The 15060-nt window shown below is 41.5% G+C and overlaps 1 protein-coding gene and 1 long non-coding RNA gene across 15 annotated transcripts in view; one reads left to right on the forward strand and one right to left on the reverse strand.

Annotated features, from left to right (window-relative positions):
* Positions 1–15060, forward strand: part of arvcfb (ARVCF delta catenin family member b) — a 249854-nt gene that overhangs the window by 195777 nt on the left and 39017 nt on the right. For 10 of the 12 annotated variants that reach the window (XM_085293433.1, XM_085293422.1, XM_085293421.1 and 7 more), the window contains 4 exons: positions 6234–6351; positions 6501–6672; positions 7834–7851; positions 9550–9621. In XM_085293433.1, coding sequence (XP_085149559.1) covers positions 6234–6351; positions 6501–6672; positions 7834–7851; positions 9550–9621 — 380 coding nt within the window. The remainder of the gene's footprint in view (positions 1–6233; positions 6352–6500; positions 6673–7833; positions 7852–9549; positions 9622–15060) is intronic. The other 2 variants (XM_085293425.1, XM_085293427.1) reach the window with 1 other exon arrangement.
* On the reverse strand, positions 589–5493 carry LOC146561965 (uncharacterized). Of its 3 annotated transcripts, none has more exons than XR_014894523.1 (2): positions 5357–5493; positions 589–3200 (listed from the first exon to the last, which is right to left on the reverse strand). It is a non-coding gene; the product is annotated as an uncharacterized LOC146561965 (long non-coding RNA). The 3 variants fall into 3 exon arrangements; XR_014894522.1 differs by lacking the exon at positions 5357–5493 and adding an exon at positions 4581–4783; XR_014894521.1 differs by lacking the exon at positions 5357–5493 and adding an exon at positions 4581–4783 and having other exon boundaries at positions 589–3743.

Below are 15060 nucleotides of genomic sequence, written 5' to 3' on the forward strand. Positions count from 1 at the left end.
CGGGAATGCAAGTGTTTTGTGATTCTAGCTTTTAATTAATGCAATTTTGAGCCAGTACTGGACCCCCCAGTATGCTTGCATGCATGCTGTTTATAAATGGCTGCTTGTTCAAAACAGACAAATGATTGAGTATATACAACGAATGATTGTTATCTGAATCCTGGCGAGCGTGGCTGCATTGTGGAATTGCAGCTTGGAAGAGTCTCCAGGAGCTGATGGTGGATGCTTGAGATTCCACTTCAGCGTGTTTCAGAAGCTTTCCAGAAGTGGCTCTCCACTAGGTTTGGCTAAAATAACACACCGACAGAAGTGAAGGCAAGCTGCAGAGGGTTAATGAGGAATTCAGAGATAGGCAGGGTATGGCCTATCCACTCAGGTTTAATACTAAAATGAAATTATTTCACACCAGGAATAATCGATTAGAGGTTTAAATAGTAGAAATGGTACAACTTCCTACGGTTCAGTCTCATCACGTGGATGATTACATAGCTTACCGAAAATCTAGGAAACCTATAGATGGGATAATATTCACACTTCCACATTAACATTTCCTCTAATGACAAGATAAAATTCAGAAATACAAAGGACGCCAATTTAATAATTTATTAACAAAAATAAGAGACTTGTTTCAAGATTATATTCAAATATCAAGTCAGTGGAAAAAACATGCAAGTAATAAATCGAAATGCAAGTATGAGAAAGAGTCTGAGTTTTCCATTTCAGAGGATGATTGGCAGACTGTGTCTGATGCTGTTGACCCCCACCAGCTCAGGTGCTTGGAGAGGATTCTGCTGGCAGAACCTATAAAGATATTTTATAACCCCCATGTTAAAGTATGCACACACAGGTGAAACAACTGGTTTGTGTTGGCAGAAGCGTGGAGAACAGCTGGCAGACCACTATCATATATTTTGGAGTTGCACAGTCATCTTGCCCAGCTGGTGGGAGAAAATAAGGGCACTACCGACTATATTGGGAAGAGAGGTGGACTTTTTGGTTCAACTGTGTAACACTGTGAGCAATCTACTTATACATGTATATTCTACTTAAATACTTCTACATGTAAATGTTTGAAAAGTGAATGCCCAACTAAGAATAACTTGGTTACAATAGTGAGTAACTTGCAAGACATGGAGGGAATTGCTTCTTTATGGACTGATCCATTCTAAAAATTTGGAAGAAAATTTATGCATTATGACGTTCTACATTTGAAATGCTCTGGTACAACACCACGTTTACACAAGGTTATACAATATTCACCAACTATAAGAAATAAAAGCCTTTGATCCGCTTATCTGAACTTAGTGATCACCTTGATCCTGTGATAAAACATTTCTACCCACAGCTGCTTTTTGAATGATATGAATCAAAAGCATTGGCCTTTGCAGGATTCTTAACCCAACACAATAGATTTTGGAACTGCAAGTTAGATAGCACTCTAAATCGCTGTCACCAAGACAAAAATGGAGGAAATATATCTGATCTTCCAGTCAATCAATGCAAAAGCGTATCGCAGCTTTTCTGGCAGCATGTGGTGACTGCCTCAAAGGGTCTGATTTTGTTACTTAAGAACATTTTATTGTTGCTGATACATGAATGTTGTTTTTAAAAGCAAAAGCAAAAGTAGCCATATTTTTCTGCAACTTGGACTCTGCTCATGTGATTTTTCTATGGCAACAGAAAAGAAATCAGCATTCTGGAAAGTCCTGCTTTGCTGAATGTCAGCTGAAGCAGTGCGACAAATAAGCCAGTCACTGCATTACAGTCAACCCTCCCATCCTAAATAATTTAGAAAAAATGACGAGATTGATTGATGGGGTGTGTTTTTTGGCACCTTAAATCTTGCTACACATTTTGCTTACAGGCTCAGGCATTACGAAAAGAATCTCAACAAGGATTAGATACGAAGCTCAATCCATACACTGAATCAGAAATACGATCAGCACTGATAAACCTGACAGATACCAGAGCTGAGGATACACATATGGTCCCAAATGCTTCTGCTGACCTTGCAGGGCGATAGCAAAGGTCAGCCAAGTCTTCATCCATCTCCATCAGTGCTGCTCCACTCTTTTCCTGCTCTATTGTCCTCCGATGACCACATGACTCTTAAGCGACCTTCACACCCACAATTCATCTGATAAAGCAGACACACAATATACACACTGACGAGCTGATGGGGTCTGTGCAGACTGAAAGACAGACAGACCTCTGAAAGCACACCCGCTCGTTCTCTCAGTTTCTAACGGTAAAATATGACACGCCGAGGTCCAGAAAAAAATACATTTTCGGAATTCTGAAATTGTCAGATAATTGGAGTACGCAAGGCCGTACGATGAGCCAAAAACTTTTAAGAATGAAGCGTTCTCATAAGGGCACTGACCCATTGTGGTGTCCTTTTTATTTTTGCAGAACCACTGCACGCTCAGAAGCAACAGTGTCCTAAAAACATGTCTTTCTGCTTAATAATAGAAGACCTTGTGTTTTTGAAGAACTACATGTTTTCAGTTACTGCACTTGATCATCAAAAAGAAAAGAAAATGGTCTTGTTTTTCCAAATTATATAATGTTATTCCATTGTTGTATTATTTTACTCTGGTATTTTTTACTGCGTTCTACAGTATCACCGTCCAAACACGACAATCAACTCAGATTTGGCATAGTGAGTGCCTATAATTGTGAGCGTGTTGACATTTAAATACACTGCTCAAAAAAATAAAGCAACACTTTTTAATCAGAGTACAGCATCAAGTCAGTGAAACCTGTGGGATATTGATGTGGTCGGTTAAATAGCAGAGGGGGGCTGTTAATCACTTTCAGCTGCTTTGGTGTTAATGAAATTAACAACAGGTCCGCTAGACAGGCAACAATGAAACAACCCCCAAAACAGGAATGGTTTTACAGGTGGAGTTCACTGATATTTTCCACTCTTCATCTGTCCTGACTGTTTGTTCTCTAGTTTTGAAGTGGCTAGTGTCAGTGTCACTACTGGCAACATGAGGTGATACCTGGACCATGCAGAGGTTGCACAGGTAGTCCAACTTCCGCAGGATGGCGCAACAATGCATGCCATTGCCAGAAGGTTTGTTGTGTCTTCTGGCACTTTTTCAGGACCATCGAGTGTATGCCAGGAGACAGGCAGCAGAGCTGGACAGGGCCGTAGAAGGTCCTCAACCCATCAGCAGGACAGGGATCTGCTCCTTTGTGCGAGGAGGAACAGGATGAGCACTACCAGAACTACAAAACAACCTGACTAGATGATATGACTAGGAACATGTCTGACATAGTCAGGACATAGAAACTACTGAGACCATTTTGAGTTGCTGCGATGAAATTTCAACAAAATAGATTGGTCTGCCACATAATTAAAAAAAAGGTGTCTTTGAATTCAGCCCTCTGTAGGTTGGTAATTTTCATTTCCATCAAACAGGGGTTTTTGTTCCTAACACATGACCCAGTCTAGATATTTTCGGCATGATCTTTTTCCATAGAGATCTCATGTGTTTTTAAAGTGTTGCTTGAATTTATTTGAGCTGTGTATACAAGTAACGGTTATATTACACTGGATAGAAATCATTTAGATTCTTAGGAGGTTCTCACCACTGCTGGTGTCCTGTCCATTCCAGGACTGCAACATTCCAAGAGAATGTTGTAACATGCTGGGGTTTCTTTGGAAGTGGGTTCAGTTTTCTCTAACAGTAACAAAAACACCCACGATGTGACAGCTGTTCCCTCTAGTTCCTCTATTACAGAACAAAGGTACAAAAGGATTGAGAATGGGAACGGATGAGGGAGGTAACGTTAGAAGAAGGGATTAGTGGCAGACAAACAAAGCCTGGTTTACTAGATCTCAAGTCATGCATTTGAATTCATCCAGTAGTTGCAGACCATCAGTCTGCACTCAGGTCATAAAATGACCAACTAACCAGCTGTTGGCTTGGGTAAAAACCCAATAAAATTATATGTTTGCTGCCACATTGCTATTAGGATTGGTAGAATGATGTCTGTTGCCTGAATTTTACTGCAGCTGCATTATCTTCCGACTCCATCTGATGCTGTTGTACATATCCAAAGCATCCTCATGCGTCAAGCATCTATGATGCTGAAGGTCAATTTTTCACAGAAGCCACATCAAATAGAATAAAACGAATAAGAAGGACAGGAAGTTGGAGGAAATAATCAATAACAGACCAGGCTAAATCCGGGTGTGATGTGACCGTGCCGGATGGAGAGGCAGCGTCACAGATCCACACCGGGCGTATTCATGGATACAGGTGCTAGTTGTTAAAGCAATGCATGTCAGTTTTCCAGATATACAGATATGAGTGAGTAAATGTCACAGCAAGCAAAGTTATGAGTAATGCCAACGGCAGGCAGTCAAACCTGGCCTAACATATTTCTGTGGTTCCCACATAAAAAGAAAGTTTTTGTAAAGCAGTAACAGTTTGTAAAAGGCAGGACAGCTCGATAATCACTAGTACATATAGACCATAAATAGCACAGCGCCACATGACCTGTCCATAAAGAGACAACAGCAGCTTTCTTCACTGTCTCTACTGACAGATGTACCATCTATATACCTCCAACAGGACAACTGTTCCCTCAAAGACTGCTGGAAATGAAACAGCTGACAATAAATCCTCGTGTCTGTCTGCCCCCAAATTCACTTCTGTCAAATAAATCCAAGGTGAGCGCGCCACTAGATTTGTGTACAGGGGAAATGACACCTCTTTTTTTTTTTTAATACCTGGAGACGAATGGGGTTAAGTAGAGATTGTCGATCCTTTCTGCACTGTCTCCAACCAGGGATTAGTTAACGGTTTGTACACTGCAGGGTGATTCAGTAGACAAATGGTAGCTTTACCTAAATACACACATCAAAAACATGCCTGGGATTAAAGTGCATGGGTGTTTTCACTTGTAAATTAATCATTTTTGAGCAGAGAAGCATCTCCTGATGCAGTTTTTTTATGCTCAGTTCAAAGAAAGACCCAAACGCAGGACACCTGCAAACTAAAGCCAATCTTTATTTAAAATGTGCTTGTTGCAGCACATTGCAGAGACTGATGGAAGAAACAAATAAAACAAGACAAACAAGACAAGGAGGAGTCTGGTAGACAGACAAAGACCATAACTGCCAGCTAAGGGGAGCACTAGACTACACGGAGACCTGAGTTCACTAAATTCGTTGAACGCAGGTAAATGATTAACAAAATACAAGAGAGAAAAAAGCAGAAACCCCAAATGGCTCCACAGTGTTTGCAGTCTAAAATGAACCGTTCAGCACTGTAGCAGCGGTAGACCTCATACATGTTTCAGTCCCCACGGCACAAAAAAGAGGCGCAGTTCTGCTTACCTCGGCAATGCTGCCACTCTTCCAAAGGCCTAACTGGGGGTCAGCTAATGGGATTATGTGAGTTGGAAGCCCTCATAAATGAAGTCCCCGGTGAGGAGCGGGGAGTCCCTGCTATCCCTTAACCCTCTTTAAATCCTTTCCCTTTCACAGTCAGACAGGCACACGAAGACTGCACCAGCTCTGCTGCCGTGCTTGTAGGAGCTGTGCTCAAGGCGCTGGGTGACGCCCGCCCCCCTCCTCCCCCCGTACCAAAAAAAAGAAATTTATGTTAATAATTTTTTTAAAAGATTATTCCTAAAGCTGTCTAGCTTTATTGCATTGTACATCTGAGGCAGACAGAGGATGGAGGCCGTGGGTCACATGGAAACTCTAAAAATCACACGGCTGGGGAAGACTGATATGGGTTTACATGGCACTTTTATTGAACAGTGAGACATCTGGCTGTAATTGTCATCCTCTCTGTATGCTTGTTATATTCACTTCTTTAGGACTATTAAAAACACTTTCACTGCCTTCGGTGCTTTCCCTCTTCCCTTTCCTAATTTTTGTGAAGGTATAAATAGTAGTTATAGGAGTACTGTTTATAATTAGAGCAGGCTCTCAGTGGATAGTTGTACTGTGATTTAGTATCCTTACTGCTTTATTGGTATTTCACACTGGATGCCAGCCAGAGTCAATGAGATGGGATTCTGGAGACTGTAGTGTCATATTTTGAAATGGATAATTTTATAATTATTTTTAGCACAAACTATTGACTTGTGATTATTCCAATTTAAAAAAAAAAAACCCTATTGGTCAAATTTTCATTCGCTTCCTCAGACAAATCTTCGTCTATGCACGCCTCCTAAGCTTGATGTGTGTTACTTTGTTTCTGTAGAAATGTGAGCTCAGACGGGGCAGAGGCTCGGCGCAGACTGAGGGAATGTGAGGGATTGGTGGACGCTTTGCTGCACGCTCTTCAGTCAGCTGTAGGGAAGAAGGACATGGACAACAAGGTGAGACAACATCCGGGTCATCCACTATCATGGATTCAGAATGAGCTCATTCTAATAGCAGCTTGTTGCTGTAGTGTTCTTATGAATTTATGCTGTTCAGTATTCCTGTGATGAATGTAGCTGGTAATTTTCCCGTCTTTGTTTCACAGTCTGTGGAGAATTGTGTTTGTATTATGAGGAATCTGTCCTATCACGTACACAAAGAGGTGCCGGGGGCCGAAAAGTACCAGGACCCGTCGGCGCTACAAGCCCCAGGTTCAGCGGGACCACAAAGGAAGAAGAAAGACGATGCTGGCTGCTTCGGAGGCAAGAAGGCCAAAGGTGAGAGGGAGGATGAACAGAGGAGATGAAAACACTGTAACCAAACAATCACAGCTATCCAGTTCGTAGAAGATACAGATGCATGGATGATCTAACTCTCAATACAAATGTGTGCAAATAAAGGAGTTACTCACAGCAACACAACAGCTCTTAATGCATGTGTTGCTTCAGAGGTCTTAATCAGTGTTCTCCTGTGACTGTTATCTAAATGATGCCGTTATCGCCCAGCTGTACAACAGTAATGGCCGCCATTAATCAGTCAGCCAATGAGATGTGACTACCAGCCAGTGACCCCTGACTTCTAATGGCTCTTTGGAGAACCACATTAGTTTAGGGTTCAGGACAACACAATGCTTAACGTGTACAGAGATTAATAAAGAAGCCAGTTAACCGCTCGGATGCTTTCCGACGTGTAAACACACGTGCAAAGTGAATGATTACAGCCTTCAGACTGTACAGCAGTAGGCTAAGTTTGGCCTCTTCTTCCGTTTAGTGTTGCATTTGTTTTAAAATATGACATGATAATCAGCACGCACTCGTGCTTTGTTTTGGCTAATAGACAGCCTGATTGTTGGCTCTTACTTCAATCTCTTTGAGTACTTTTCTCCCCCTCCCACGCAGTGATTTTAATTTAGCACCGCAAATGCTGCTGCAGTCTCTGCTGTTTTATGTGTATTTCACCTGCCCTCTTAAAGCTGATACTTAATGTTTTTTAAAATCTTTCCCTTTTCCTTTTTTTTTAAATTCTTTTCTCTCTTTCTTGCTTGCTAACCTATCTAAAAACCCCTTTCTCATTTTTCTTTATATCTGACACTTTTCTCTGCCTTTTACTGCCCTCCACACACCTTAAAATCTATCCCCATGGGTCCCAGAGACCATCTATGAACTGCTAATGGCTTGCTATCTATACAAAGCACCGTTTCCTTTCTTTAGTCTTTCTCTCTTTATTTAGCTTATTTGTCAGTTTTCTTTTCTCTTTCACCTTTCCTATTCAGTAACAGATGACTCCTTTTTCTGATAAAAACTGTTCTCATGTATTACACAGCCTCGTGACACAGACACACACACACACACACAGCACACTCCTATTTCACCATGGCTCTTCTCTCTTCTCCCTGCTTTGTTTTTTGGCATTGCTGCTGCTTCCTTGGCTAACTATAGAGGAATGGTTTAATCAAGGTGAGTGCCCCCCTCTTCAACCTTTCTCATTTTAGCTCTCTCCTCGTCTCCATCCTCTCCCTGTCTTCCCCCACCTCTTCCTCCTCCTCCTCCTCCTCCACCTCCTCGTTCTTTCCCCCTGGCTGTAGAATATAGTTAGAAGTAGTTTTGGGTGTCCTCCAGAAACCTGAGAAAGTTCCAAGGACTTAAGAAAATCGGGGGTTTCATTCATTCCACACACATTCCCTTACCATACCTACCGACCGTAGCTCTGAGCATTATAGACTTCCACCTGTCCCAAACTCCTCAGTTTGTTAGAATTAGTTGGTTGGATTTTTTTGTCAGTCCTCTAAGAAAGGTGAAAGGTAAAACGAGTGCTAAAACCGGTAAGTCAACAACAAATCTGTCTTTGTAGTGTTCTTAAGTGGAGCTTGACTAATCCAGCGAACCAGAGATGCTGAAATGGAATGCACATCTATCCCCAAATTGAACTTTGGTGTGAATTCTTTTAGACTCCAGATAAAATGAATCCTGACAGCTTTGAAGAACACCGCTAACAGTATCCAACTGGAGCTCTTCACCCCTTTCTAGTACACTTAAGCATAAATGTCAAGCTCTGCTGCACACTCAGTTTTTTTATGCATTTGTTTGATCGTTTGTGATTTGAAACTTCTGAGGATGTCAATAATTAAAGCTAAAAAATACTTTATTAAAGCTGCCTGGATCGTGCGCTACAGTTTTCTATTATCTGGAACATTTAAGTGTGCAAAAAATATAGAGGTAAATGATTCTTTACGGATTTGAATGTTTGGGCTTTTTGGGTCTTGCAGACTTTTTTTTTGATGCTTTCAGACAGCAGTGCTGGTTCTTTGTTTGCTGTGGTGGCAGCGAGGGAAAATTCTGACACCATGGCTACTAGCTTCCCATCTTACCAGCATCTTGTTTTGCAACACTAAAGCCTCATTCAGACATGGATTTCTGTGAATCTGACGCCTGGCTTCATGTCGTTTTTTCATACAAATCGAGCATTTTCACTGTTTACAATCCTGCAGACATCTCTCTCTTAGCCTGTGTGCAAGGAGCATGCGAAGCCACACACAGACCCCGTGACAACTGCATTTACATTTCACTGGAGTCAAAGCTGGCCAAGCTTTTTCCATGTGTAGTAAAAGTCATGTGACCTTTCACGCTTGGATGAAGCCATGATGTCACTTTTTCTTGTTTAGCCAATGAAATAAAAACCATCTTTACCTGAACAACAGCATAAAGTCACTTTAACAGAATGATGACTTGACTTGAAATGTGAAACACTTTATAAAAGGCCAAGCTTGAAATATAGAAATAAAATTTTCCATTGACTTACATTTAAAATATTTTTTATAAACTTTTCTTTAAATAAATCATATATAACTATTTGGAGGAGACAACTAACACTAACTTTATTTGTTCAAAAAAAAATCCTCTATCCTTGAACCTGGATTTAGACAACTGATGTAAATTATTTCCTGAAGGGAAGCAGTTTAGTGTTTGTACATATCATGTTGCTACATCTCTGTACTGTGTGTACATTTAAACACTTGTGCGTTATTTGTTGTTTGAGATGCATTTTCTGCCCCTACGGTCCAAAGATTTTGACATCATCCTCAGCATAACCCTGGGGTCTCTTTTCAATATCCAGTTGTCTGACACTGACGTCCTCGTTTCCTTCCTCTCCTCCAGGCAGAAAAAACGGTGAGAATGACAAAAGCTACGACACATTGGATCTGCCTAAGCGCACAGAGCCATCAAAAGGTAGGCCTTTGTGAGCAAAACATTTTAACGCTAAATCTATACAGAACATCTCATCTAGTGAGTGAGTGGTTGGGTTGGGTGGGGTGGGGGCAAGTCGTTTCTGTGGTGGTCAACAAGAGTGTGGGAGGCCTTTGAGTGAGAAAGAGGCTCTCGGCTAGCTGGCTGTTGAGCTAGCTTTGTTTGATGGTTTTGTGCCTCCAGTGGGACGGTTGATTGTTTGCAGCTTGTGAGAGCATCAATTCTGTAAGCCCTTCTTTTTGTTAAATGCTGTGACAATGCACTGAGGCACAACAGGCAATAAACAGCCTCTGACTGTATACGGAGGCTGAAAATCATCTTTTGTTAAATATGTTGAATTGCTCTGTGCTCAAAGTTGTTTCTGACAGTGCACCTTAGGAGTGGATGGACAGCATCTTCTTTTACATCATGTATGTTCAGTATGGGTGCTGTTGTTATAGCAACGTGGCTCAAGTCTCACGATGTCATTTGTGTGTTGCCGGGTTGCAAAAATGGTGGGTTTGATTCTTGTGAAGGTGTCGCTCATGACTCATCCAGTGGCGTCATACCTTGGTCAATCAGTGGAATACAGTCTGACGTCATATTTTCAGCTCAACTGAGCAAACGTAGGATGCTAAAAAAGTACCTGGTACCAGGTACTTCCACCTAGGAACCAATGTTGATGAGTACCTCATAGAAATGGCGCTTTACTGATCATCTGGCAACCACAGGTCATGAAGGAAACATGTGTATTCCCTATCCAGTTGTAGGTGGTGGCAGTTGCTCTGAAACTGATTGCTAAAGCATCAGTCTACAGACCACACTGTGATCCCCTGGCAACTGCTGGTTGCATTCCAGGACTGGTTTGGCAAGTGGTTTCTGAAGGTTGCTGTCAGTCTCTTGTGTGAAACTGGGGTTCAGGAAGTCACCAACCAGTGTCAAGTCTTGTGTGAGTGAAGTCTAAAGCTCACAAATTTAAACAGTAAACACAGGTGTAGCAGCTCTGCCAGGTAATTTGATTTGAAAAAAAATCTTGGCTCTGACCAGTAACTTCCCAGAGTTTTTTCTGGTTCTGGTTTTAAAAAAACAAAAACACTTAGGTCCTCTTGAACGTTTCAGTTTTCAAGGTTTTTTTTAAAAGCTTTTATTGTTTGTGCCATCACGATATAATGACTTAATTAGCAACTGCTGAGGTGCTGACCATCTCCCTGCAACGTTAATTATGTTAATCATTCATGATAAGCCACATTGTTTACAGCAAACCTTCTGCTAATACAGTTGCCAAGTATTTACACAGTGGAAAAGTAACAAGCTGGCATGTCATAACTTCCTGATTTAGGTTGACTACGTTCAAAAGATTAGGAAAGTCGACCCTACCCTTACCCAAAGGATTTATTATCACATAATAACTAGAAGCCACATTGCTTCCACCCTGGAGTATTGTAGAAAATGTTTGTCAGCAACACACAAAGCTTGAGTATGAGATGTCTTTAGCTGTTGCTTGAGAACTTGAGTCAGTGTGGTTACTGGGAAAACATGGTTGTTTGAGGCCTTAATTTCAGTCTGTGAATCCACAAACTGATTATTATTTATTGATCATAGTCAAATATTAAAAGACTCTTATTCTCTCTTCTCTGTTGTCTAATGCATTGTACAAACAGACATGATGTTAGGTAACATTGCAGGGGGCATCTTTCCCAGATTTGACATGTGGTTCATGCAGTAGAGTGTGTGTGTGTGTGTGTGTGTGTGTGTGTGTGTGTGTGTGTGTGTGTGCGTGCGTGTGTGTGTGTGTGTGTGTGTGTGTGTGTGTGTGTGTGTGCGTGCAGGCATAGCCTCTCTGCTGTTGGTATTTGGCAGTAACAGGCAGTTGACTGTCATAAAAGCAAATTAGCCTGCAGTACAAACCTCATCGAGTTAGGAGAAAGATGTATATTTGCTCATGTGTATGTCAGTACAGTACATTACTCTGCAGTAAAGTGTCCGTGGTGTCTGTGGAATTCGCATGCCCTTGTTAAACACCCCTGTGTGGTATTAACACATCAGCACCTTCATTACCAACCACTTAACTTACTGCAGGAACCTTTGGAGGGACCAGCATCTAAGTTTGTGGAAATTGATTTATTCCCTTGAAAGTCACCGCTCCGCAGCTGTACTTTCTCAGAGTTCAGCAACTTTGGGTGTGGGGCTTGCTGTGCTGATTGGCTGACATTTCACCCTGTCTATCTCTGCCACCTCACAGACAATTCTGGTAAAAAGCTTGCAAAAATTCACCACAGTTGTGTGTATCTTTGGCAAGTTTCCTCTGCCAAAGTGGTTGTATCCTCCAGAGTGCCGTCTCGCTGCTCAGATTTACCTGTCACAACATCGGCAGATTACTTTATCTAATGTACTCCGATGCTTGAACAGTGAAAATGCAGACAACCATTGTTCTCAAAGCACCTTTTAGTTACATTAAAAAGTTTTTGTAAGTAGAAGCTTTGGGTACTTTGGATAGAAATGTGGCTAATGTCTAGTGGCAGGCACTCAAAGTCCATATCACTTCCTGATTGACTGTTAATTAGCCACATTAACACGTCAAAGTGGGCCCTCGTTAAACTAGATCACAATTAATTGCTGTGCTTTTCCAAGTTAAGCAGATTTTGCCTTTTTTTTAAATTGCCCCTAAAGTAAAGGAAAGTAGATGAGCTACAAGGATAATAATTAATATTTTCCACTGGCTGGGTTTTCATGGGTAAAAGCCAAGCTGCCACACTGCAGCTGAGGATCTATAGCAGCTAGGCTGGTGCTGCGATTGCATTACACAGTGTGGAAACAACTCCCGTCAGAGTTTAGACTCCAGAGAAAGCAATTATCGTTATAGGCCTAAATGTCATGCACAGCTGAGATGAGTGTATGGGTTCGTGTTGTAGAGAGCGGCCCCGGCATTTTCTTGCTCGCAGACAGACAAATCATATTTGACATTTATTAGCTCAACACACAGCAGAATAACAACAGTGAGATGCATGGATAATAAGCTTAATCACCAGAGCAAAACCCACAATGTCTTTTAAAGCACATTTATCACTTTTTCTTCACTGGGAAACATCAGGGATGGACGCGCTTGCTACTGAAAGACTGTAAAAGTCCTCTGGGTGCCTTGTTTGTTTTTTCTGTGAAAATGTGTATTTGTGTGATTGGGGCACATACTCCACTACCCACCTCCTGCACCACCATCACCATCACATCCGCTGGTCACCTGGGGGGCGTTTGCAATGAGGGAGCGAGAGCAGCTCCCAAGGCTGAGGGAGATATGGGAGATTACATGTGTATCCCAGTCCTGATCTGATGTCAGGCAGGGAGAGGTCAATGCAGGGAGCATGCTGGACCTGGCAGTGGGCAATGATTAATCTTGTTTATGTGTGTGTGTGTGTGTGTGTGTGTGTGTGTGCGTGTGTGTGTGTATGCTGGAAAAAGAAGAAAAGAGGAGACAAGAGAGCAAGGGCTCTGTGGGCATTTTATTTTGACAGCGGTTGTGATTAGAGGGCTGTCTGATGCATGTTTTGAGACAACTTTTTAAAGATACTAAAAGCTTCAGATGTGAATAAGTAACACAACATGCCCGACACTGACTAATAGCAGTTAAATGCTGTACTTTGTGTGTCTGCTAAGTTGTTGCTGGGCAGTCAGAGTACATCAGGTTTTTCCAAAATTGTTCTGTGAAAGCAGATGGCCGATATAACAGAGACCTGAGCTACGAAGCAGGATTTGAGCTTAACTATGTAACTTTAGGATTATTATGAAGACGGTTCACTTCTTACCAGGGTATATTACCATGATAGCGTACGGTGTAGACCTAGCCTGTGTGGGAACAGGTTATTTTTCAGATTATGGATCAATAAGCCGATATCACAGTCCAATGATAATTTGAATCTCTGAAAAATAGCCCTCTGATCTGTGTGCACAGATACTATAAGGGCCTGTAGTTTTTCAGTAGCATCTAAAGGCTGTTAAACACCACCAGGGCTGAAAGGATAAAAACTATAACTGTCTGACATTAAAACAATAATTTAACAAAAAATCGTTTGTGAACTTTTATAAGATTGAATGATTTAGTTTCTTGAAAACAAAAGTGAAAAGTTGTGTAATACCTGTAGGAAGTTTGCCCACTGCAAAAGTCCAAGGCTGTAGTTCCAGCATTGGTGTCATTTGACTACAACTTTATGTACTGTGAGCACTGGAAGAGAAATAATGTAGTTCAGGGATTAGAAATAGCTGCTGTGTAAAGTATGGCTTATAAAATAATGTTATATAAATGTCAGCATGACTGAAGGTCGGAGTTATTTATCCCGTCATTAGAGAAGTCCAAAGTTACTGGGGAGGGGAGCTGTAACAAAAGTGATTAAGAATTGTGAAAAGACCCTTTCCATTAAAGAGCCTGTGAGTGTGGCAGCCCCTGAGATGTTGAAACATTTTCCCAGCAGTTAATTGAAACCACAGCTTTTACCCTTAGATTGGAAAAAGGTCAGGAGAGGAGAAGGAGGTGGGAGAACGGAAAAGATGTGAAAGGGTTTATGCAGTTAACTTATAGATCATACTTAATCAATTCTAAAGCATTTATGATCAGCCGACTCCTTAGCACCAAGTCCGTGTGATGTCCTGTTGTGCCGATTTGCAGCTGTGTGAGAATAGCACATGTGTGCTGCATACGAGCAAGGACGACTGTTCCAATAATAATGTTCCAATTTGGTTTTTCCAACATATGTGAAAGTGGCTTAAGAGTGGTGAGGGGGGGAAACCTGAATGGAATCTTGGTTCTTCCTGGTTTCTTCCAGCCTGAATAAAATATTGAAAGGACAGAGAAACAGTTGTTAGCTTTCCTTTGAGGAAACACTGTATCTAATTAATTAGACCTTACATTTACAGTCTTCATATGTTTCCCTTTATCTGTGCTCTTATGCTTTACTGTCAGAGTACTCTCATGATGCAGGAGGGTGGAAAGCACCTCACACAGCTGAGGATGTATTTGTGTTTTCAGTGAGCCAGAGCATCCAAAGTGTGCGAGTACAAGAGTTCAGATCATAGCCAAACCAGGACTAAGAGCGTTTTACCTTGAGACATAAAAAAACAAGCTTCAGCCTTTAAAAATCGACCAACTGCTCGCTCAGCTAATAAAAGATTTTTTTCCCCCAAGTGAATTAAGATAACTTTATTTGTGGCCTGCAGTAAAATCATTCTTACACATGCCTCCGACCACAAATGCATATATTATCAGTGGGATCAGATTGCAGAATGGAAAAGCTTTAAACTCAATGTCATTATGGGCACTTTAAGATGAAGACTGTGTACTTACAGCAGTCATGGGGGGAGTCCCAAAGATCCCATACTTGCCAGTGCATGTCAGAGAACAAACCAAACCTTAGTCCTGGCACTAATACGCCCAGAGGGTCAATCAGCCCCTCA

Source organism: Mchenga conophoros, linkage group LG12 (genome assembly GCF_057382185.1).
Source record: "Mchenga conophoros isolate Kocher_MC1m ecotype Shallow Benthic linkage group LG12, M_conophoros_male_GT1.1, whole genome shotgun sequence".
NCBI classification, from domain to species: Eukaryota; Metazoa; Chordata; class Actinopteri; order Cichliformes; family Cichlidae; genus Mchenga; species Mchenga conophoros.